This window comes from Catharus ustulatus, chromosome 10 (assembly GCF_009819885.2).
Source record: "Catharus ustulatus isolate bCatUst1 chromosome 10, bCatUst1.pri.v2, whole genome shotgun sequence".
Classification (NCBI taxonomy): domain Eukaryota; kingdom Metazoa; phylum Chordata; class Aves; order Passeriformes; family Turdidae; genus Catharus; species Catharus ustulatus.
The window spans coordinates 930,571-955,174 of NC_046230.1; the positions used below are offsets into that span (position 1 = coordinate 930,571).

A 24,604-nucleotide genomic window follows, 5' to 3' on the forward strand; every position below is an offset into this window, starting at 1 on the left:
TACTATAGGATACTGTCATCTTATTCTGATTGGCATTTGACTCTCAGAGAATTGTTTGGCTAATGCACTGCTTAATACTTTCATTTTCTCTTTTCCTTTTTTTTTTTTTTTTTTTTTTTTTGGTTGAAACTGGCTTTTATCTTTAAACTGTTTTTATAAAGCAGAAAACTGTGTCCCTTTGAACTCATCCTCTGATGTCATAAGAGCTGGGAGCTGACATGAATTATGCTGTGAAAATACTGACATTTAGAGCTAGGTACCAGCATGTGCTAAAACCCAGTAACACATGATGCGCTACAGAATATTTTTTTACCAGAGTGTTATTAGTGGCAGGCTCTTTGGTCTGAACGCCTTTGATAAGTGAAATTAGCACGCTGTTTTTCCAGCCTAAGTATGGTAAATTCTTTCCCCTTTTGGGGTCAAAAAATATAAATATTAAAGAAAACTCCAAGCATCGCTATTTGCAAGGTTACAATGTTTGTTATTAGAACTGCAGAATACATTCAGTCTTTTAGAGAAGACAGTGTGAGGGACCCCTGAAAGGACAGGAAACATCTATATTTGCTGGCAGCGTGCCTGTATCAAACATATTGCTCGCAGTGCCATCCTGATGGCACGGTGGGGAGAGCCAGCTCAGCTATGCAGAAGGAAAACACGCCGGCGTATCGATATTTCATAACACAGCACGTGCCAGCGCTCGCCAGGGGAAGGGAATCAGAGGAGGCTCTTTGCAGGAAGCCAGTCCTGTGGACAGCTACAAACCCCAGGATGTTCACTGGAATTAGGGCCCTAATCTCAATCCCCTCCCAGGAGGAGCAGCCCAAGCAGGAAGCACTTTGCACATGGCTTCCTCTGGGTGCCCCAGAGATGTCCCACAGGGAAGCCTGGTTTCAATGCTGCATTCCTCAGCACAAATAAAGCACAGCTTCACAGCCTTACTTGTGCAAGGCTTTCAAGAGATTCTTATGGAACCCTCCAGCATAGGTATAATGAGGCAATAGGGAAAAGTACTGTTTCCCTTACACCTTTTTTTTTTTTTAATACAACAGGGTTATGCCTTACATGAAGACAAAGTAGATTTTGGATCTTAAGAAACATCAGAAAATTATACAATGCTGTGCATCCTCTAAAGAAGGCTGAATGTAGCACCATTTATTTCCACCTGTATCCATCCTCCAACTGTGCCCTCTACAAACAGTTTTGATTCCAACAGGCAATTTTCCCAATTGTGTTAACAGATATTACCCTTCCCATAAGTGTATAGAAAGCTTGGAGATGCTTTTAATCTCCTTATCTGTGTTACCCAAAAAAGAGATCCAACCAATCAAAAAGCCCGCAGCATTTTTTTTTTTTTAACCTAGTCCATAGCTCCTGGAACTAACTAAAACAAGAGAACAAGAAATCCAATGCATTTGTAAATAATCCAAATTAAGAATAGCAGCTTTGGCTGGGCTGGCTATAAAAGCAATTGGCCTGGTTGCAGCCACTTGGGCCCAGCAGGGCAGAGAGAGGGAGGAGAGCAGGGCTCCCAGGGAAGAATCCTGCTGGTTCCATCATCTGGGATAGGATAACTGCAGGATAACTGCTTCAGCTGCCTCGGGAGCACCAGGGGCACTGCAGCCCCTCCAGGGCACAGGGATGGGCACAGCCCTGTTAGCTCTGGGATAACAGGGCAGCCTCGCTGGCCCCTAATTCCAGCTTACCCACAAACTGAGGCCTGACAAAGCTAAAAAGATGGAAGTGGATATATTTAATGAAGGGCTGTCAGGTACATTAAGGGCAGATGAAGCCTCTCTCAGAGGCTACACCAAAATGCACAATGGTCATGAGTTTTTCAGACAGATCTAAGTCTGGTCCATTTGCATCGGGGTTAATCCTCCAATGACAGCTTCAGCTAATTAAGTCATTTACCCCCAGTTTGCTTTCCCCCAGTTCACTTTTGTTTGTACTTTTCGGCCTGGGGCTGTAGGGTGTCCTTGGGTTCCAGGCCCAGAGGGATTGTTTTGTCTGGCCAAAATGTGAAGACAGCAACTAACACTTCATACGGAGTTCAGAGCTATGCACTAATGCAGCACAGGATTTGAAAAATATAAAAGCCTAAATCCTACAGCATCATCATGGTGATGTGCTATGTCTCACAGCGGTGCCGAGCTCCTGAGCAGCACTGAGGGGCTGTGGGGAATGCAGATGTGGCAAGGAAAGGGCAGGGGCAGCAGCTGGAGGCAGCTGGGCTGAGCCAGGCACCCAGCCCCAGCTGTGCCTCTGCTATGGGGACACCACGGCTGAGCTGCACACCCTGTGCACCCCAGGGCAGCATTGGGAAAGTGATGCCTCGAAACTGGGCAGGTAAGAAGTGGGGCAGGTTGTATAGTGGTGTGTGCGTTGTAGAAATTACCACTTCAATAGCAATTGCACAGCCATTATCAGTCATCTTTACCAACTGCTTCCAGCCACAAGGAGCTCTCTCTGATAAAGATTTCTGGCGTTTGGAGGCGGTCCTGGATTTATGACCACGAGATAAAGTGATTACATTCAAAAGAAACCCTTGTTACTGAAGCAGCCCTCAGAAGGAGCATCAGTGCAGAATTCTGCTCTAGTTTCTTGCCCTGTGTTGCTGCTTTACCCTTCCAGAGTGGCCCTGTCCCTTGAGCTGCACTCAGAGGGAGGACACAGGGGTGTAGAATTTGCTCACAAGGGTGTCCCCACCTCCATCCCCAGCATCCTTCCCACACCACCTCGTCAGAATCTTGGCCCCTCTTTTCCCCCCCAGCTGATGAACTCAGGCTGCTTGAAAGAAAATACTGATAAAGTTTTGTTCGGGTCAAAAATGTTGTTCTGTTAAGCATATTTAATTTTCTTCAGAGTCTTTAACTTTTGCCTTGATTTTGGGGGTTTTCCTTTTGCCAGAATAGTGTGAAAGATACCGGAAGTTGTCATCTTTGTTACTTCCAAAAGAGGGGGGGAAAATAAAGGGGAATAAAACACCCGAAGAAATAACCAAAACCAGATAGATGTACTTTAGATTTGAACAAGGAAAGGCGATTTATGATAGGTTTTTCCAGAGACTATTTGGAGGGAGGATAGTTGCTTGGTTACGGAAAGGGAAAAAAAAAAAAAAAAGAAGGATGTGAATTATTAGGCAAAAAGAAACAGTGAGAGAATAAAGCAGGAAAAGGGACTTTGGAAGAGTATGAGAGGCATAGCAAGGATGGGACAGAGGCACTCTGGGACACCCAAGGGCTGTTTATGTGGCTCATGGGTTGAGTTATGTTGTCTTCTACTGCCCCAAGTTCCCTAATTAAGTTGTCCCAGTGAGAGGGATAATTGTCATCCTCTCCAAACCACTCACAAAATTTTGAACAAGAATGATGCAAAAAGAAGAGTGAATGAAAAAGTGGAGATCAGCAGAACTCGCAGAGGCCAAGCACAAGTGGAACAGCAAGCCTGAATATACAGGTGATAAAAGACTTGTCAGGAGAAACCCATGAGAAAGATGTCAAAGTTAGGAAAATGAGAAGACTACTAAGAGCTTTGAAAGTCAGAATTTCAAGGAAAGTGGAGCTGTTTTGCAGAAGCCTGTGTGTCTGCTACCCCATGGGTTTTGCTACTTTTCTCCAGAGAATTAGGAGAAAACGTGTAACTTGGTACAGGAGCTGAATTTGTGCTCAGGTGGACTTTGGAGAGTTTATAACATAATGAGAAGAATTCTTGGACAACCCATCCAAAAGGCTAAAACTGTCACTGGCAGCAGGGGTGCCACAGGCTCTGTGGGTGTTGGGTTGGGGCTCTCCTGAGCCTTCCCAGCTCCTGTTCTGCCGAGGTCAAACCTTCACTCCTGACTCCTCAGGCACTGATCCCTGCCAGAACAGAGGATTGCTGTGAAACCATCCCAGTGTGGCTCAGCAGAGGGCTTTTACAGGGGAGACAAGGCTGGGAGGTGAAGGGCAGCCTCCTGAGAGGAGCAGAAAGCTGCTCTCAGCACCCTGCCCTCCCTTGCAGCAGGGGATGAGTTACAGGAACACATCCCCTGTGTGTGGGGAAACAACTGAGACATCTGTAGGGAAGAAAAACCAGTCAAGAGCATTGTTCTGAATGTTCTGGATACCAGCAGGGAGAAATGGCTGCAGCCTTGGCTTGTGAAGCACTGCCCCTGGGGACTGGAAGCTTTCTCTTTGCTGTCTGAAAACTCGTCTTGTGTAGAATTGTTTAATACTCACAATTCAATTGATTTAAAAGTGGATAATCATCACTGAGCTTTAAATACACAAGGCATGTTGTTGGAGCTACAGCTTTTCTTTGTTAATACTAACATTAAATATTTATTCTGGATAAGGATAATCTAGTAATATGGGGAAACACCTGTGATTGAACTGCTGTGATAAGGATCTCTACTATACACTTCTCCTGCCAATATTTTCACAAATCTCACTATATTCTGGGGTAAATAAATTTAATTCATTTTCCACTCCTGTTGTCTTACAAATTTGAATGCATTTGATGCATGAATCTTTACTATAGGTGGTAAAGCTCAGTTGAAAAACCTGTGCTAATTTGTTTAAGGAGTTCTGTTTGACAGAAGCCCCATTTTTCACTCCAGCACTAATTGGGTGATGATGATTGGGTCGTCTGGGGAAACACCAGAGGAGGAGAAGGCAGCTGGAGACAGTGTGTGAGGAAACCCAAAACCATGCACAGATTTAAGAGTTTATGAAGCTGCAGCAATACTCTGTCTCACTTCAATGGAACTGTATTACCCACAGGCAGTTCCTCTCTGTTTGTTCAGACAGCTCTTTCTGTGTGGCTTTCTAAAACCTGTAAGGGGGTAAAAGTTTCTCTAGAAAAGTGGACAGTGATTGTTTTCTCCCTCTGACAATAGTGTAGTCAAGAAAAATTGATGCTGAATACTTGTAGTATATACACGTGAATGGTAGATATGTCTTCAGTCAGTGTTTGTATTACATAATGAGAAAATAAATATCTGATCATTTCGGCTTTTAAATTTCTTAATTTGTGTCTAGGAAAAATTAAATTAGTCCAAATAATATATTTCTCCAATATTAGTCAGATTTTTAAAATACCCTCTTCAAAAGAAGTTTCATGCCATTGATATTTATTTAAAAAAAAAAAAAAACTAAAAATCCAGAAACCCAGCCTCGCACAGCTCCAAAACCTCTGCACAGAGATCTGTGTGCTTCACACAGCTCCAAACCCACTGCACAGAGATCTGTGTGCTTCACACAGCTCCAAACCCACTGCACAGAGATCTGTGTGCCTGACACAGCTCCAAACCCACTGCACAGAGATCTGTGTGCCTGACACAGCTCCAAACCCACTGCACAGAGATCTGTGTGCCTGACACAGCTCCAAACCCACTGCACAGAGATCTGTGTGCCTGACACAGCTCCAAACCCACTGCACAGAGATCTGTGTGCTTCACACAGCTCCAAACCCACTGCACAGAGATCTGTGTGCCTGACACAGCTCCAAACCCTCCTTACAGTGAGCACACTGAGCTCAGACTGCTCTGAGGTTTTGGGGTTACTGAGGGTCTCCCACCTTTTCCCCCATGTTCTGTTCTTTGCTGCTCTCTCACTGTCACACAAATAGGAATATTTGTTTGCTTCCACTTACACATTTTCACACCCACTGAACACACTTTTGTAATGAATCCCTGGTTTGAGTGGGAGTACAGCTGGCAGCAAAGAAATTAGGTGCTTCTGTTTTCCATATTCTTCATCTCAGGTTCTATACATAGCACTTAAAGACAGGAAATACCCTTTTTGTTATAACATAAGCAATAATTAACATTTCCATAGTATTTTCTGTTGTGTTTTAAAGAGCTTTGTGACGTGGTTAAATTATTTGAGATAAAAGAAATATTGTATTAATGTTTAACCCACAAAAAAATTTGTTTTCTATTTGTTTATCCTAATACTGCTTTAAAGGCTCCAGTGAAATCTTTCTATAGAGTACTGAATACCCTGGAAATGTGGCACATCTTTTCTTCTTTATTCTAATTCTGCTTATGTTCTTTTCAAAAAAGCTTATTTGGCTGGAAAACACAGACAGTTAAAGGTGCATTTCCGTGTGTCAAATTCCTCCTTCACATACTAAACTCTGTAGTAACTACAACTCTTCTAACTTAGGTGCAGGCTCTGAGACAAACCTTTCTATTGTCATAATTTATTCCAGGGCTGGGGTGTCCATGTTCTCAAACAAGGAATAGGCAGAGGAAACCTAATATGTAGATGAAACCTAATAATAGCATGACAATTCTTCTTTTTCAACTCCCTGGCTTGTGCTGTAAATGCAGGAGAATGCAGTGGCAGCAGGATATCACTAATGGCTGGCTGCCTTTTCCCAGAGAATGTAAATGTGGATTATCTCCTCTTTTAACCATCAAAAAGTAATAAATAATGAAGTTTAAAACTCACAGAAAAAAAATGTGCATCTTTTTGAGGAGGTTTTTTTTTTTTTTTTCCCAGTGGGAGTAGGGGGCTAAATCCGATTTTTGATCAGGTTATGGCCAGATGTGCCAGAAGAAGGATGTCCCACAGCACTTAGGCCAGCAAATGAAGGGCACTGCATCTTCACTCTGTAGGGGGAAAGTGGGAAATGAGCTTGTTAGGGAGCAACACCTACACTGCTGTTTTCTCCAGGTGGTTTTCTCTAGACATGGGTAACAGCTCCACAGAAAAGAGTATAAAGACAAAATCACATCTTGAGGCTGCTCCTGTCAGGGTGAGGCATTACAAACCACCTAAACTTGAACTAGCTGACAGGTAATGGACCTTAATCAACACACATCATTTCTTTTAAAGTAACTGAGAGAAGGTGGCATGAGAGATGTATTTTCCTAGAAAAAAAAAATTTGAACCACAACAAAACTAGCCAATAACAGTGAGTTTGATACACTTCGGTAACTGCTGAAGGATCCATACCAACAAGGCTGTTTTCCTGTAAAACTGGTTGCAGACAGCCAGGAGGAAATGCCCCTGTGGAGAGAGCACCAGGGCTGAGCTGCCCCACTCCCCTTGGTCCCACATGAGCTGCCTGGGCAGCGCTCACCTTACTTCATCCTCATTATTTTTATCACTTATTATTTTATTATTACTTTTTTGTTTGGGTGGCACCATTCGGTTTCACTTAAACTACTGAAAAGCCTTGAATACCAGCAAACAGTTTCAGGTGGTTAACTGGGGGCCAAATACCTGTGGAGAGTGCTTTGATGGCAGAAATGTATTGCTGCTGTACTGACATTTGCTTCAAAAAGCAGCATATTCTCAGAGATTGCTCATAGAACCCTCATTAAATGATCCTGGAACTTTTGCTGAGATTAAGTACTTTCTTTGTTTACTTTAAATATGACTGATTAACTCCTTTTTTCTGTGTTGCCATAGCATCCATGTACATAGGAAGGCTTAAAGAAACCTCAACAAATTAAGTGAAGTGTGAATTTAAAAACAAATTAGTTTAGCAGGACTAAAATCCTGTGAAAAATTCCTTTCAGAATATGAGTACTCTAAACAGTTTTTAAGTTAGCTAACCCAAAAGCTCTTAGTTGTAAATAAGTTAGGGGCTGAAGCAAATTAATCCGCTTTAAACACTAATTCAGTATGATTTCCTGAGCATGTGTCCATAGGCAGCTCTGTCTGTAGGCAGCTGCAAAATGGAAACCAGTGAAGATATTACTCTCCTCCAAAGGACTTTATTTCCTATCTAGGTCTGATAACTACTCCTCAAAACCTAAAGTTTTCGCAGTGACTGTGTTGTTGGAGACCTGGGCTTGTTACCAACCTCTCACACAGTCTCAGTATCCTCTTCAAATTTTCATTAAGCATTTCCCTAAGAAAATGAAAGTTTCTTAGGGATGTTGTTCATGTCAGCCTTCCCAACTACTTCAGAGCCTTTTTTAAATCTAAAGCAGTGGAATTTAGAGGAATACTGTGAGCTTTGTAGTAAACCTCCAAGGGTAAATTCTGTTGGCAGAATGGAAGGTATTAGATGCTGGTTCAGAATAATCTTTGCTGACCTTACTACCATACCAAAAATATCCTAGAAGGGTTTGGGATTGTAAAGGCTGCCAACTATGCATTGTGGTGCAGCAGCCTTGTGTGCACAGTTCCTTGTCCAGTGACTGCTTACAGCCTTTCAAATTCTAATTTATCCTTTTCCAGTATAGAATGTAATAGCCTCACTGTTGGGGAAAAAAAAAAAAGAAAAAAAAAAAGTCCTCTTGAAGTGATACCAAGTATTTAATGGCAAAATCACAATTCCACTTAGCCATTTGGCAGTGGAAAGGCCCTACTGTGTTCTTTCTTTGAAGTCTGAAAAAAATCTGGCCTAGGCTTGTTATTTGGGGAAAAGAGATTTGCCTTGTGTAACAATTACTCTCCTAATGCCATGAGACACTCCGGGTGCGTTGTGTTTTCCTGACATAAACATTTAGCTCATCTTTTGTTTTTATACCCATGGCTACTCACATGAGCCCTGGATAATTTGGAAAGAAAAGTGCCTTCTAATAAGGGATTGTCTTCTCATTAGCCCTGCTGATTTTCCAAAAGATTTTGCTTCGTGCAATGCATTATAATTATATGACAGGGGAACGGTGCATAGCATTTCCCATAGGTTTCCTATCCGAGATAAGCAAGATAAACATTGTGCTTTACTTGTGCAAGAACACAAAGCCCTGAGCAGTTTCCTGCGCGGCGCTGGACGGGAGCTGCTGCTGAAGCTGGGCTCCCCGTGGCACACAGTGCTCCGTGTCCTGCAGGGAAGCTGCACAAAGTGAGGAAGCCCCTGGGTGAGGGGTGTGTGCTGGCCTTCCTGGCCATGTCCTTATCGCCCGGGGGTCCCTCACACCCTGCAGCTCTCTGCGGGCCGGGGGAGCTGCTGCTTGTTTTTCTCGGTTTTGGGGGAAACAAGGGAGGTCTTTAATTGGATCTCTCTTTTGTTCCTGGATTGCTGCGACTCCAGCGACGCTGGGAGGACCGAGGTCTGCTTTAGGGTATGCGTGGCTTGACTCTCAATGACCCACCTCTGCTTCAGTCGTGACACCCCGGCCACGGAAATACTCGGCTTAGGGCTGGCTCCCCTCAAGCAGGGAGAGAAGCTCTGCTGACAGGAGCAGCGAGCAGCAGAGATGCTTCCAGTTCGTTCCACTCTCTGCTGCACCTCCACGGGCTGAATGGTGCAAAGGGGGAAAGAATACCCAGGTATCAGTTTCCCAAAGCAGCTGGGAAGCTTGTGCTGTAGTTCCCAGGAACTGGGTGGGTGAGAGATTTAAGAGCTTTAGAAGGGTTCAACAGGAGAGGCTGGAAAATTGCAGTAATGCTACCAGTGTTAGTGGTTAACAAGAGTGTCAGGCACGGAGGGGTGACCTCCTCCACGGCTCCAGAGCTTTGCAGTTCCCTGCATTTTTGCCTTCCCGTTTAACTTTCTCGTTTGTAAACTCTTCTTTTTATTCTCAGACCAAGTTTTGTAATGCACTGACATCTGCTGTGTGTTTGACTTACACAGCCGCTAAAGAACTGAAATGGGCCTTGCAGCCCAGGCAGAACGGAGCTTGAGAAATCAAATTTGAGAGAGAGGGGAAGGATGGTGGGAGAACCAGTGGCTTATTATGGATTCATGGAGGTAAGAGGAAACAAACCACCTGTCCCTAAAAATCTTCTATTATGATTGCTTTATGAGGAGGTGCACAAAGTGAGCTCATTTCAGTCACACAAACAGCAGTTCTGTCAACGCACTATAGTTATCACCACTTAGAAAAAAACTATGTTAGCTTCATTTTTCCTTTCTTTTCTATCTAATCAGGGTTGTGGTGATATAGCTGGCATATGATCCTGATAAATGGCTTTTGTGCCAGTTTTCAGACACACTGAGGTGGAGAGGAAGCAGTGCAGCTGAATGACACCACTACCTGCGCCGTGAGCACCCGATTTTACACTTACCAATTCTGTAAGACAGGAGCAGCTCCACCCCTCCAGCAAATAACTGCAGGTACTACAGCAGGAGCTGCTGCACAGCAGCATCACTTCTAAAACACTATAGCAACCCCTGAAAAGACTCTCTCTGCTCGATAGCAGCAAAACCTGCTGCTGATTGAAAGCTTCCCTGAAACATTTTCAGTGGAGGTTGGTTTCTCGCAGGGATGTGAAGAAGCAGAGGTGCTCCCTGGCAGTGTGGGACAACCAAACCTCCTCTGCCTCTGCCCCACTTAAACCCAGCCCCAGCTGCTGCCCCAGGGACATTTCAGCTGGACATTTCAGAGACCCAGTGCAGTGCTAATCAGAAATCTTTTATCAATTGACCATTTTAAACAAGAAACTGATCTATGCCCAAAGGAATAATTAGGCAGTTTTGATTTTTGCCAAAAATTGACAGTATTTCTAATGAAAAACTGCAACCAGGCTGAGAATTTTTTGGATACATTATTCAGCAGAAAATAATCGTTTATAAAACCACACTTCTTTTTTCTTCAAAAAAAAGTTCTTTGCAGGTTTCAGGAAAACCTAACAGTCTCTCTGATATACTTACACCAGCTTCATGAATCAATGATTTATGGGGTTATCCCCCCCAGTAGTCCCTCCATATAGGTATTTTTAAGGAAATAAGTCTCTGAGGCAGGCAAGACTCTATGCATAGATACTTGAGCAAGAAAGGAGACATGGTACTTTTTTCCCATTTTCTATCCCAAAAGTGGCTGTAAAATTTTGGCTTGTAAATGTACGTTTTACTAGAAAAACTAGGCGTTAAATGGCTCATAAACTATAGTTTCTTCTTTTCTTTGTTCCTAGCAAATGTGCAAAATAGCTGCAAGGCCATGACAGTGCTGGATTAACACCTCTTCAACAGCAAGAACTGAAACAGAAAAGTACCTTTTCATTATGAGGAGTTTTAAACAGTAGGGGAAATCCTGCTGCCCTCCAGATCAAGAGGGAAATTCCTCTTCAGCTTCAAGAGAACCAAATGTAGCTCTGCATTATTCCAAAAGCCTGTTTAGAAGCCCTAGTATTTCTATCCCTTTGCAGTCATCCCACAATCAGGAAAAGGGATTCAGCTCTTTACAGCCTTGTATCAGGCTCCTGGGGTGTTGGTTCAGGGCTTGTAACATTAAACGACTGCTACCTCCCTCTTTCTTTTTAGGGTGAGTTTGTTTGTTTGTTTGTTTGTTTGTTTGTTTGTTTGCTTGCTTGCTTGTTTTGTTGGGGCTTTTTTTCTGTTTGATTTTTTGTTGTTGTTTTGGGTTTTTTTGTCTCCCTTGAAAATCTGTGCTGAACTGCTCTTCATTCATTGTTTTTCTGATTGTCAAGCCCCACCATATTTTCAAAGTGAAGTGTCTGACATCAGCGATCACAGTCAGGATTTAAAGCACGAGTTCCCAGATGTGTTTAAGGATCCTGTGTGTTACCTAATTCATGAGAAACCACATTTACAAAAATGTGACATGAAATGACTGATGGAGGATCCAATAGCAAGTAAAGCTTTGTTTTATGCCTTTTAGCGATGAAACTGCTTGTGAAACACTTGAATTGCCCAAAAGGTGGGTGACAAGCTGCTTAAACGCTCTAATATTCCAGTCATAACATCAACTATGAGAAGAGTTGTAACTGGTGATTGATTGACCTAGGAGGTGAAGCTGAGCCCACCTCTCCTCTCTGGAGTGTGAGCCATGCATGTGACCCTTGGTACACACTGCACATCCCCTGAGCTCTCTCTGGAAGGCTGCAGGGATACACAAAGCACTAAAAGCTGGCACACCGCTCAAGGCAAAAACCTTCTGAAAACGAAACTGCCAAACCTCTTCATTTCCTCTGCTGTGGATTTAAGTCAGCTAAAATCACAGTTTTAGAACATCCAACTGCTGTGCCTTGTCCATTAAAAATGAACCACAGGAGAATAATAAATTTTAATTTTTTGAACAGTTATTCCAAATATCTGGTGGAATGCATTTACATGCATTTAGTTTGACATGCATTCCATGTAGTACCTGCTTCCATATCCAGTGGCAGTGCCAGAGTTCAGCCCCACATGAAGTCATCAAATAGAACTGGCTCAATACAATATTCAGCCATGTAGCACATGCTTTTCTGTGCAATAATGTTCTGTCATGCTTTGTATGAAACACCTATGGCACCAGGCAGATGAAGACTGATACAGAGCTTAACTTCTCCTGACAGCTACTCTCATAATGTGCCTCTCTTTTATTTGTTGCAAGGGATAACTACAAACTGGATAAAAAAAAGGAAAACAAATTGAAATTCAATTATATGTAAGTAAACAAACTGTAATAAAATGAGCAGGCTGAACTTTCATCTACATTTCAACTGGATTTGAACCAAGTCCCTTCTTAGAGTCTGTGAAAGTTTGGCTATTTTTTTTTTTTTTTTTTTTTTTTGGTCTGCTTTGCATTTCCTTGCTCTCGTCGTGACCAAGAGGAGAAATGCTGGAAAACAGCGAGCAACTGTAATCTGCTGTTTCTGGCCAGGTCAAAAGTAGGACAAGCTGGAAATGTCATGTAAATTCCCATGTTTGGTAGATTCCCAGTCCAGGTTCACGTACTCAGAAGGTCAGAACAAGATGAAGATAAACTAAAAGACCTCAAGGTGATTGTACAGACAAGAATCAACTAGAATTTAGGTGGCCAAGCTTAAACTGAAATATTCAGCTTCTTTAGAGTTTCTATTCTTGCCATGAAGGGAAATTTAGTCTGTTGGGTTTGCACCATGCTTCCAAGCCCACTGGTTGGTTGGGACAATGCAGGGACCGAAGAGGTGTCTAAGGATCAGATCCACCTTCCACTGGCACCACACCTCTATCTCCAGTGAACGTGTGCTTTCAGGATGTGCTTTCAAGTTTTGGGAGGAGACTGTATGTGATTGGAAGTTGACTTTGGCTAAAGCTTAGCTCTTTTCCTCCAGAAAGAAGAGAATTGCTTCCATCACACTACTGATTCTCCAGAGATGGCATGTGGCTTGATCCAACAAAACAGATTTGTTGTCAGATCAAACCTAGTTATTTATCTTGCAATCTTATAATTTTTGTAGAAGCAGAGTAGTTACAATTTAAAACGAAACAAACTTATGCTCTAATTGTTTTAAAGTGCAGCATGTATTTGGGAGAGACACAGCCAGATTAGGAGGGAATGGTTTGTCAAGTGCACCACTCTGACTGGGGAGCTTGGGAAAAAGAAGAGCTTTACAGGTGCAGTTCATGCCTTGTACTCCACCTGAACCCTTGGAGGAAGGTGCTCTTTGCAGGGTGTGGCAGCCCTCCCTAACCATAACTCTGCCCTCTGGATCTGGCAGGGCATTCCCTGGGTGCTGCAGCCAGGGCTTCTGTTCAGCAAGCAGATGAGGAGAAACTGGTGTACAGAGAGTTATTCACAAATTGTTTACGTAGGTAATATATATACACATTCCAGATGTGGACAGACTATGCAAAACAAAAGCACCCTGTTCCTGGCTGATACAGTTCCTTCTGCAAGTTCTGGGAGACCTTGGGACATGATGGCTTAGCTTTAACCAAGTCCAACTGCTGATGCGTTACTCAGAAATGGAAGAGGAGCATGACTTACTTGGTCATAATGCAAATAGCACAGTCCGAGTATACACATGGATTTTACAGCACGTGGCCGTGCTGGCTGGTTTTCTCCCAGGGCAGCACCTCCTCTGCAGGAGCCTGCAGAGACTGGACAGAGAGCACTGACCATGCCTCGCACAAATTCTCAAGGTGCTGCTAAAGACAAAACTTGAATTGTCAGTCCACAGACCGCTGCCCAAATTCAGTGGTGTGAGTGAGTCAGCACGAGCTGCTCGCTCAAACTGAAATCAGCACAGCTGCAAACATGTGCAAGCATGTCCCCAGCTGGCCAGCTCTGTTGTGGGGCTGGGAGCCTCCAACACGAGACTGAGCAGGAGTATCCCCAAAATCTCCCGCAGCAAAGTGCTTGCAGGATGGACACAGCTAAGCAGCAACCCAGTGCCAGAGTTTACTTCAGACCCAAGCCTGTGGTGCAGGCTCTCCAGTCAGAAACAGCTTTGCCAGCACGACCCACATTCTCGGAGAAGTAATAGAAAACAAATTTTCGTTGATGTCTGTAGGTTGTTTGGAAGAATTTTTCTTGAAGTCTCTTCTATCCAAAGAATCTGAGATTTGTACAATTTTCCTTGCCTCAATATTTTACTAAGCAATTTTTGAATGTTCTAAGCAAGCCCACAGAATTTTTTTATTACCTAAAATGATCTGTTAAGCCATGAATCTCTGCAGCAACAATGGGAGACGCCTGCTTTGGCTCTAATTCAGTTGTACAATGTTACTAATTTGCAACTTCGGGGTGATCTGGACATGAGTGGACTTGTATGGTTTGGGTTTTTTATCCCTCTTTTCCTTTCCTTCTCCACATGGTTTGCAGAAAAATAAGCATCAATTTTAAAGTGCTAGAAAGAGCAGCTTGCTTTTGAGGCTGTCAGACTGATACAAACGATCTTTGCTTCGAGCTTCTTAAAAAGACATAATTTCTACTCTGTCTAAAAAGCAGAGGCTGCCTTGTTTGTTTTTATTTGCAGCATTCGGCAGCGTTGCTGTAGGCCACGAACTGCAGGATGGCAGCAACACAGGATTATCCTGCAGAGCCCTAACTGGTGAATCCATAACAGCCAACCTGAACTCTGCTGCGGGCTGCCATTTAATACCAGAGGAAACTGTTTGCATTTCATCATGTAACCGGTTGTGTGAATTCAAGAACCTTCCCTGGATCGGGCTGTGTTTTCAGATGAAAGAAAGGAACTACCAAATGGTGGGGTGAAATACAGAGTTTGTTTTCCTCTAGGCCTGTTCTCTAAGAATAAACAAATATACTGTAGTGAAGACTCAGGCTCACAATACACAAGGAAAGCTGAGAAGAGGAGAGATGGAAAGCAGGAATAGTTGAGAGAAAATGGTTGGGACTGTCTTTTCTCTGGAGGTAGATTTATTTGATATTGAGGCAACAGGAACAGGCTCAAAATTTAATGGGATCATGAAAATATCTTCAGAGTACCAGCTAGAGGGGGGAAATCTACTCTCCAGATCCTAAAACCTTTCACTCCCGTTGGATTTGGTAGAGAATTCAGCCCATTTGTGACTCTTCCCCTCAGGCTCTGTTAGATGGGCTTTTATTCAATGTGATTTCAGTCCAGATCATAATAAAGTTGCTCTGTTCCTCATGAAGCTCACATTATGGATGTACAGCCATCATGGTCTACGGATTGCTTAGTTTTTTCTATAAAAACAGAAATCCTTGTACAGCTGGGAGCTTGTAAAAACAAGCCTGAAGCTACCAAAATTTTTAACTGTACTGTGTAAATGAGAAACTAAATTCTCCACTGCTAAACATATAGGCACCTATATATGCTCAAGGTCTTGACAATGAGACTCATTCATGCAGAAGAAGACACTTTCCAGGTGAATATTTCCTTGTTCTGGCGTCACACACTGAGTAATGTAATTAAAGAACGTTTATGAAATGGTTGGGACTGTGCTGCTGGGAATCCTGAACAGAGAGGAAAGGGGAATTGTGTGTGTTTGTGGTGTTCTTAGATGAGCGAGGTGATTTGCAGGCCAAGTGAGGTTTTGAAAATGCCAGCTTTTCCAAGCCAGAGTTTAGGGTCTAAAGGCAGTGTTGCGGACAGAGTTTCGTCTCACATAATGCTTGCGATGAGGCTGCAAATGTTTTATTCCTGGAAGTCGGTGCTGTGTCGATAAAAGCACCTCCAGGTTCGAGCCCTGCCTCTAGCTGTCATTTGGGAAGGGAGAGAAACGGGCTCTGGAAGGGAAGCGGGTCGGCTGCGGCCACGGCCCGGTCCGAGCTGCCTGCGGGCACCTCCGCTCCCTCCGCCCCAGGGGACGCGGAGCTTCCGCGCCTAGGTACCGCAGGAAAATGCCCCCGCCTCAGAATTTAATCGATTAAATCTGATGAATTTTCATTGAGGCCAGGATATTTTATTTCCTGCAGCACATTTCGTTAACTCTCGTGGTGCGAGACAGACCCGCGCACGTCGCGTTAAACACGTACCCTATTTTTTTCTTGGTTTGCTAGGGGGAAAAACACTCCACGATCTCAAAGACCAGTAGTACAAAAGGGGAATAAACTAGGAGTAGCTGAAAGGGTAGCCTGGTGACTGCCATGTCCCGGCCGCTTTGCGGGCTGTGGCGAGGGAAGGAGAGCTGCTGGGGAGACGGAGCGGGGACCGAGAGCGCCCGACCCTCCCCCGCTCCCGGAGCCCCGCGCCGCCGCGGATCCCGTTCCTCAGGGAAACGGGATTCGGAACAAGGCGCGCCTGGAGCCGCTTTTACATCCGTGTCCGTGTGCTCGCTACGTGAACCGAATGAGTGCGAATAATGTCGGCACGGCCCCAGTGAGCCGGGGCTCGAGAGTCCCGAAAGGCGCGTCCGTCCTTACGGGGCACCAGCCGTGTGTCCGCCCCGGGAGCCGGGGTGCGGCGCGGCAGCAGAACGGAGTACGAGCCGCAGGACTGACAGCGGGGCTGTGCCGCCTGTCCCCGTCCGGGTGTCGGTGCGGGAGGCGAGAGCCCTGCCCCGGTGCCTGCAGGCGGGCCGAACGCGAACGGGGCTCTCCGAGCGAGGGGCGGACCGGTGCTCCCCGCTGGAGATGCGTTTTCTCCACAAGAGAAAAAGAGAAAAAACCTTTGGGAGGGGAATGCTGCCGCAATTTCAAACAAACCAACCTCAAACCTTCCAGGTCCTGCTGCCTGAAGAGGGTGAGTAGAAAAGAAAACCCAAACCACACGGGCTACTCGAGCCTTATCAGCGCTTCAGCTGAAGGCACGGCTTACGCGGGAATCCTCCTCCGGGCTGCCGGGGCCAGACGTGGGGGTGGCACCGTGTTCCGTGTCCCCCGCCGCTCACCGTGCCCCGCTCCGCTCGGCGCTGCCAGCCGCGCAGGGGCTGAGCGGTGCGCAGCGGGAATATTGCACCGGGGCCACGGCGGGGGCTCTCGTGCCCTGCTCGGGAACAGGAACCCGGTCCGGCTCGGTAGCGGCGAAGCCCCAATCTGCAGAGGCTCTCGAGTCGCCTCTCTAAACGGGATTGCGCTGCCGGGGTTGAGTCCCGCTCTGCCCGCCTCCCTCCCGGCTTCCCTGCGCCGGGGCCGGGCTGTGGCCGGGGCTGCTCTGCCCTGGTGCGCAGAAAGCGAGAGCCCTTTCCCCGCCGCAGCAGGCAGGGACACGGGCCCGGCGCTGTGAGTCCCCTCCATTGCTAATTCCCCTCTTGCATCCCCTATTCCTGCGAGTGGCTGTAGGCCCGGGCCGGGAGCGGCTCCGCTGGCTCCTTCTGCCCTCGCCCTGTCCGTGTTTGTCCGGCTGCTGCCCGACCGCGGGAGCGGCGGCGGGCGGGGGCGCGGGCTCAGCCGGGGGCACCGGCGGACAGGACCGCTCCCCGGGGCCGTGCCGAGATCCCCGCTCCTTCTCCCGAAAGGGCTCTCCGCGCTGCCCTGCTCGCTGCCCGTCCCCGGTACTTGCATTCCCCTCGCTGCGGCGTTTCTGAGGGTGCCGATAAGCCCTCAGCTCTCTGCTTAAGCGCAACTACAGAGTGCAGCTGCCAGGGGCGTGTTCCTGCACTTTCAGGTAATTATTTCATGTCCCAAAAAGGGCTGAATTAGGAGAGGGGAGAGCCCGACAGCCCCTGCCTGCCCTTGTGTCAAACGTTCAAGTAGCCGCACACGGGGCTGTGCGCTCACCTTTGCTGCTCGGCCTGACCGCCGCTCCCAGCGCCGGGCTGAGTTTCTGCCCTGGTGTTATCCGAAATCCCCCTTGGTGGGGCTGTCAAAAAAAAACCAAACAAGACCCTCGGATGTCAAATGTCCTTTGCGAGCGAGCGAGCCCTGCCAAGGAGCTACGCGCCCGGCTTAGGAGTGAGAAGGGAGGAATGTGCCATTTGGCGGAGGTGATGACACACGCGGCAGTGCTGCTACACCTGCACCGGCCCTCGCCGCGGAAATGCCTGCGAGGGGGAGCGCCGTGAGCAGCATGGGTGGCCGGCAGAAAGAAGCTCGCCCCGGCCCTAGGGAGCCCGGCAGCCCCGGCCTCGACGGCGGGGCACAGCTGGCTCCGGCTGCTGCGTCGCCCTGCGCGGAGCGAGCCGCCGGCGAGCCTCCGGGGGCTGCCCGGGGAGGGGAACCCTAGAGAGGGTCTCTCCTGTGGGTTCATCCGTTCCCCGTTTCGTTTGTGCGCGTTAGGAGAGTGCCCGGGGGCGGCGTGCACTGCTCCGCGGAAATAGACGGGCCTCCATTCTGTGACCGAAATCACGCAGCCCGGTTCTGAGACATATAAAACATACTTTTTTATATATTTGCATGTGTAGATGTAAAAATCTAATAGTTCCTCGACGAGCTAATTTATTTCTCGGTTAAAATATGTTTCTACGTCTTCGACTGCCTGTATCCGCTATTATTCTGTCCCGGGTAGGGGAGCAGGGACCCGTGGCAGGACAGAGGAACTAGAAATCTGCTCATGGGTCACCGAAGCCCTGGGCGCCCCGACGGGAGAGACGGGGTGACCCGGGCATGCATGTTCGGGAGCTGCCAGCCCCCCGCGCTCATGCTTGGTTACGAAAATTGATGTCGCACTTAAAATCGTCGGTACAGGGCACATCGCGATAGGCGGTTCACGCGCAAGAAAGGCGCGAGCGAGTCTGAGGGCCGTGAGCTGCTGGCGGGCAGAGCTGCGGGCGCCGGGGTGAGCGTGCAGCTGCTCCCAGGGCCGCGCTGAGCAGCCCGAGTTGTGCTTGAGTCCGGGCGGGGAGGCCGGGTCCTGCGGAGCCCCGGGGGCCGAGCGAGGCCGCGGCCGGCGAGCGCAGGCGGTCCCAGCCCTGTGGAGCTCGGCCCGGCTCTCGCAGCGCCTTGTCCGGTGGAAAGGCCCGGGGGTCAAACGGGGCCGGTCCGCCCCGCTCCCGGGACCGGACTGCAGAGCCCGATAGAAACCAGGGCGTAGTGTCGCTGCTGTATCCGGGGCTGAGCAGCCCCGGGGCACTGGTTTGTTACAGCGCGACATCTCCTGTGCTCGGGCCAGCTGTCACTGCCTGTCTGCTGCTCGGGGAGGCTCTGCCTGAAGACAGGAAAGGGAAGGGAGAGGGGAATGTCGGTGCCACATACGCTACTCCAGGAACCGTGTGAAATAAGCCGAAGCCCTGCAGGGGAAGGAGCAGGAAAGCTGCCCAGTGTGTCATTCCCCGTCTCGCCACCCTGCCCCGGCCCTCGAGGCGTCTGTCAGCCCCGCAGCCGCGCTGGGGGCCTGCATGTACCCTGCGGGGAGGGAGAAGGGGCGACTTGACACCTTTTGCTTTCTGCCTCCTGCAAATAAGAGCTGCAAGAATCGACTTGCAGGGAGCGGCAACAGCCTCCTAGTGCTCCCCGGGCGCGATCGGTTGGTGGGGCCCGCGGCCAAGACATATAAACGCGACCGCGTGTGCGGCTGGACGTGTGACAAGCGGCCGTGGCAGGGCGAGCGCCGCGGGCACACCCCTTCGCACCCACCGCCTCCAGCGCTACCCCGCGCCGGGCGGGAGGGCTGCAGGCGCCGCGGGCCCCGCCGGGCTCCGGGGTGGGCGGCGGAGGCTCCCCCAGAGCCCCCGGACGCCGCCCCCCGCCTCCCCCCGCCCCCGGCGGCACGGCCGAGCCGGGGCGGTTCCGCGCCGCTCCGCGGGGCCACGTCGGGCCGCGTGTGCGCGGGGCTGAGCGCGGCGCCGTGACTGCAGGGTGAACTCGGCCGTGCCCAGCGGCTAGGCGGCGATAGGGGAGCGGGCTCCTGACGAAAGCGGAACTCGGCCGGGCCCATACAAATCAGAAAAGAGCCCGGCCGCCGCGGCAGAGGGGAGCGGAGCCCGCGGGGGCAGGGACGACGCCGCACGCCGCGCTGCGCGGATCAACGGCGCCGCGAGAGGCGCCTCCCGATCTCCGTCCGGGTCCCGGCTCCGGTTTCGACTTCGTCTCCGGCCCCGTCCCGGCGAGCGCGGAGCGGGACGGCCGGCAGCAGCAGGCTAGGTGCAGCGGGCAGCGCTCCGCACCGCGCGGCGCGGCGCTGGGCGCCCCGGGCGGCGGGCGCGGGGCACCATGATGAGCAGCTACCCGGACGGCGAGGAGGACACGGTGGCGCTGCTGGCTCATGACACCAGCGGCAGCAAGGAGCCGGATCGGGGCAAGGATGAGCTGAGCGCGGACAAGGGCCCCGAGAAGCCGGACCCCTCGCAGAAGCCCCCCTATTCTTACGTGGCCCTGATCGCCATGGCCATTCGGGAGAGCGCAGAGAAGAGACTTACGCTGTCCGGGATCTACCAGTACATCATCAGCAAGTTCCCTTTCTACGAGAAGAACAAGAAAGGCTGGCAGAACAGCATCCGCCACAACCTCAGCCTCAACGAGTGCTTCATCAAGGTGCCCCGGGAGGGTGGCGGAGAGCGCAAGGGCAACTACTGGACCCTAGACCCCGCCTGCGAGGACATGTTCGAGAAGGGCAACTACCGCAGAAGACGAAGGATGAAACGGCCTTTCAGGCCACCTCCGACCCACTTCCAACCTGGCAAGACCCTCTTCAGCCCCGACAGCTACGGCTACCTGTCCCCGCCCAAGTACTTGCAGTCCACCTTCATGAACAACTCGTGGCCACTGGCGCAGCCCCCCGCGCCCATGCCCTACACGTCCTGCCAGATGTCTGGTGGGAACGTCAGTCCCGTCAATGTGAAAGGACTCTCGGGCCCGGCGTCCTACAGCCCCTACTCGCGGGTGCAAAGCATGGCATTGCCCAGCATGGTGAACTCCTACAACGGCATGGGCCACCACCACCACCACCACCCGCACGCCCACCATCCCCAGCAGCTCAGCCCGGCCAGCCCCGCGCCGCCCGCGGCCCCGGCGGCAAACGGAGCCGGCCTCCAGTTTGCCTGCGCCCGCCAGCCTGCCGAGCTGTCCATGATGCACTGTTCTTACTGGGAGCACGACAGCAAACACAGCGCCCTGCACTCCCGCATAGACATCTAGGGAGGCTCTGGCCGGCCGCCGTCACAGAAATGCACCGGCCCCGCTGCCCCTCTCCTACCCCGCCGCGTTCCCCTGCGCTCCGCGTCTCTCCTTCTCGTCTCTAGCCACGGACTTCCCTCTCTCTGTGCCCAAACTCTCGCGGTGGGGAAATAGCAGCCTTGCCCCGCGCGTAGTGTCAGTGTAGGAGCCGTTCCTCCCTGAGAAGAAGGCAGTGTAAGTGTGGGGGTTCCCCGCGGGACTGCGCCGGCAGTGGCGGCCGGGCCGCCTGTCTCCGGGCGAGAGGGGATTCACCGGGACTTTCTCTGCTCGTGTGTGTGTTTGTGAGTTGCTGGGCTTGATGGGGTTTTTCGGTTTGGGTTTGTTTGCTTTAGGTTTGTTTTTTTTTTGGTTTAGGTTTTTTGGGTTTTTTTGGGGGGGTGGATTTTTGGGACTTTTTTTTTGGAGGGAGAGCATCTAATTAAAAATTGGCTGTTCAGTGCTGAAAATTATGCTCCTCTGTAATTCAGCCGCAGTCTTTTCGGGCTCAGCCACGGGGACAGTAAAGCGGAGTTTGTAAATATCGGAGGTATTTTCATGCGTGCGGTGCGGGGCTGGCGGGGCCTAGACACTACCGAGTGCCCACGGTGCTCGTTCTCCTCCTTCTCTTCATCCCCTCTGTCTTCTTCCTCGCTCTGCAAAGCACTGCGCTTCTTCCGAACTGTGGCTTTTCGTTAAAATAGTACTTAACGTGGGGACTGCTGTAACAGCAGATGTGCGATATTGCTGGTTAATAGAAACCAACAAACAAAACACGCCAGGGTCACTCGTGAAACGTTTCGGCAGCGGTAAATATATTTTTTAAAGGAGACAATGTCCTCTGAGGTCTTAAAAATAATTTTATACAGGTCTAAAAATATTTTGATGTTATAAAAAAAAAGAGACGCTTTCTTGTAAATTGGGATATATTTCCGTGTGCATATTATTATTAATAATGAAAGTTTAAACTATCTTAAGTGTTTTTGCCCCCCAACCTGGCCCAAAATGGATTTTCCGATAGGTTCTGCTTTTGAATGCTTACCCTTTTTCTTAAAAGGTTTTGATCCTTCAATTTTGCATAGATTGATGAGGGGAAAAAAATAGCGATTTTAAAACGGGGGCCAGTTCATAGCGATTTTGTAAATGTTTGTGTAAACCGATAGATGCAGTGGCATAGTACCATTTTGGGACCAACTTTTCTAGAATGAACTAGCACTTTCATTGTACTTTCTAGCATTGTAAAGTCTCCAATAAAATGCCTTTCCTTCTTTCCATATCGTTTCATTTCACTCCGCTCCTCCGCGCTCGGGATCGGAAAGCGGCAGCGGAGCGCGGGGCGGGCGCTGCGTGCCGGGGCCGCTCGGGGCTGCGGGCACCGCTCCCGGCCCGCGGCTGCAGCGCTCCCCGGTGCGGCGTGCGGGGCTCGGCTGCGGGAACCGTGCTGGGCGCTCCGCCGGGCACCGGCGGGAGAGCTCCGGGGGCCCGGGGCTGTCTCGGCCGCGGCCGAGAGGTGCGGGAATTGCAGCGTTGGTAACGAGGGTGTGCGGGGCGGGCGAGCCCGGGAGCTCTTCCGTTGCGGGGCGCGAACAGCTGCCGGCCCCTTACCCGTGTGTCCGGCCCGGGGCAGAGGCCTCGGAGCAGTGCCTGGGGCTGTGCCCGACCCTGGCTCCGCTTTCGTTTCTTCCCCGCATTCTCGGAGCCGTGGTCTGCAAGGAAAAAACTCGGTCCCGTATCGCCCCAAGCCCGGGCCGGCCACGCTGCGATGGGGCCTGAGCCTCATTGCGGGCCCGGGCCGGTGATGGAGCCGGGAGCCGCGCGCGGGTTTCTCTTTCCTGGGCCTCGCTTTTACGCCTGCCCGTCCCCGTAGGCAGGGGCCCTTGCGAGGACCTGGGGTCCGGAGAGGATGGGCCAAGCGGGGCGGGCCCCTCCCGGTGCCGGCCCGGCTCGCAGTGGGTCCCGCTCAGGCTCCGGCCTGGGCCAGGCCTGCGGCTCCGCGGCAGCAGCGGGGATGCGGTGATCGCCTCCCGGGCCCGCGGGCAGCTCGCTGCCGCGGACAGGGCCGCCAGGGTTGCAATCTGGGAATGGGGCTGAGCACTCCGCTCCGCAGTCGGAGGCCTGGCACTTGCCCTTGCCCGGCTGCCTGACGCTCTCCCCTTCTGTCAGGGCCTGCTTCCCTGCATGGCAGGAAGCGGCAGCCTCCAGCCTGGTCACAGAAAGCAGTGACAGACGTGGCGACTGGTCACCTCTCTGCCGCTCGGCGGGCACGGCCAGGGCAGAGGGGCTCTGGGGAACCCGCCCGGCCATGCTGTGCCCCCTAGTCCCGCTCCCCAGGCAGGGAGGGCGCTGCGAGCGCTGATGCGGCCCAGGGTCTCCCCTCGGACAGCCAGAGTCACACAGGGGGTGCAGAAAGCGGGGGCTCCGCTCTGTACAGGGAGCCGCGGGCCGAGCCGGACGGAAAGAGGCTGGCCCCTGCACGAACACCGATGTACCGGGGGGCCGAAGCGCGGATGCCAGCCGGGACTCAGGCCGCTGCCAGCGGTGGCTCTGTGGGAGGGACGCGCTCCTCTGCGCCCTCTGATCTGCCTGGGGCCCTCGCACGGGAGCGGGCGGTGGAGGGGAGAGGTGGCACCGCTCGCACGCACTTTGCGCCGTAGGGCTCAGGGCCTCGGCTGTTTGTTCCTTACTAGATATGTACTGCCAATCCCGCTACTTTACTCCGGGGTATATTGAGGCCAAAAGGGAAACTCCTGCCACCGGAGGTGGGCACGGGGCAAAGGGAGGGCGGGAGCACCTCCCCGGACCCCGCACAGGCCCACCGGCACCTCCCTGGGCTCCATCCTGGGCTGTGCCGTCGTTCGGCCTGAAGCAAAGGCTGAAGCACCCTTGGCACACGCCCGGCATCGGCTGGGGCTCGCCAGCTTTGAGTGAAGAGATACCAGACCAGTGCCAGGTGCAGGGAGAGGAGGCGGCAGGCCGGGACCGGACAGGGACGTGCGGCCCCTGGGCTATTCCAGTCACCGAGTGGTCTCCATCCAGGTACCAGCGGCCGCTTGAGCCCATAGAGAGAGGCAGGCAGCAGCGCGTTTGGAGACCCCCCTGCGCCAGGGGCCGGTCCGTCTGTCGGGCTCCCTGTGCCGGCCCTGCTCTCATTCGGCCCGGGCTCCCCGAGCAGCTCCCGGGCGGCCGTGGACGTCCCGCCTGTTACATGTTTTCACGATCATTTTCTGTGTTTTACAAACAGAGACTGCACCGAAGGTAAACTCGCAGGGAAATCGCGGGGAGAGCCCGGGCGCCGTTCCTGGCCGCCGGGCGCTACCGGGAAGGGCCAGGCCTCCCGTTCGGCCTGGGCATGGGGACCACGCTTGGCCATCATCTCCCCTTGCTGGCGCTTGCCTCGGCAGCGGGCGCAGCCCCTGGGGAGCCGCCGCGAACCGCGCTGCGCGCTACCGAGAGCCCAGGTAGGAAGGGACCGAGCGCCCCGTCCCAGCTCTGCCTCCCCGCGGGCCCGCTCCCAGCCCGGATGATGTGCGGGACTGGGCCGCACCCCGGGACAGC

General features: G+C 50.9%; 1 protein-coding gene across 1 annotated transcript; it reads left to right on the forward strand.

Moving 5' to 3' along the window:
- The first annotated feature begins 20,096 nt into the window (after positions 1-20,096).
- On the forward strand, positions 20,097-22,323 carry FOXL2 (forkhead box L2). Its single transcript, XM_033068786.1, has one exon. It carries the CDS (start codon positions 20,111-20,113, stop codon positions 21,032-21,034), a length of 924 nt encoding a protein of 307 aa, XP_032924677.1. The 5' UTR covers positions 20,097-20,110; the 3' UTR covers positions 21,035-22,323.
- Positions 22,324-24,604: the final 2,281 nt, after the last annotated feature.

Bases quoted from the DNA above. Each gene is read 5' to 3' on its own strand.
- FOXL2 (XM_033068786.1), top strand. From the start codon at position 20,111: ATGATGAGCAGCTACCCGGACGGCGAGGAGGACACGGTGGCGCTGCTG.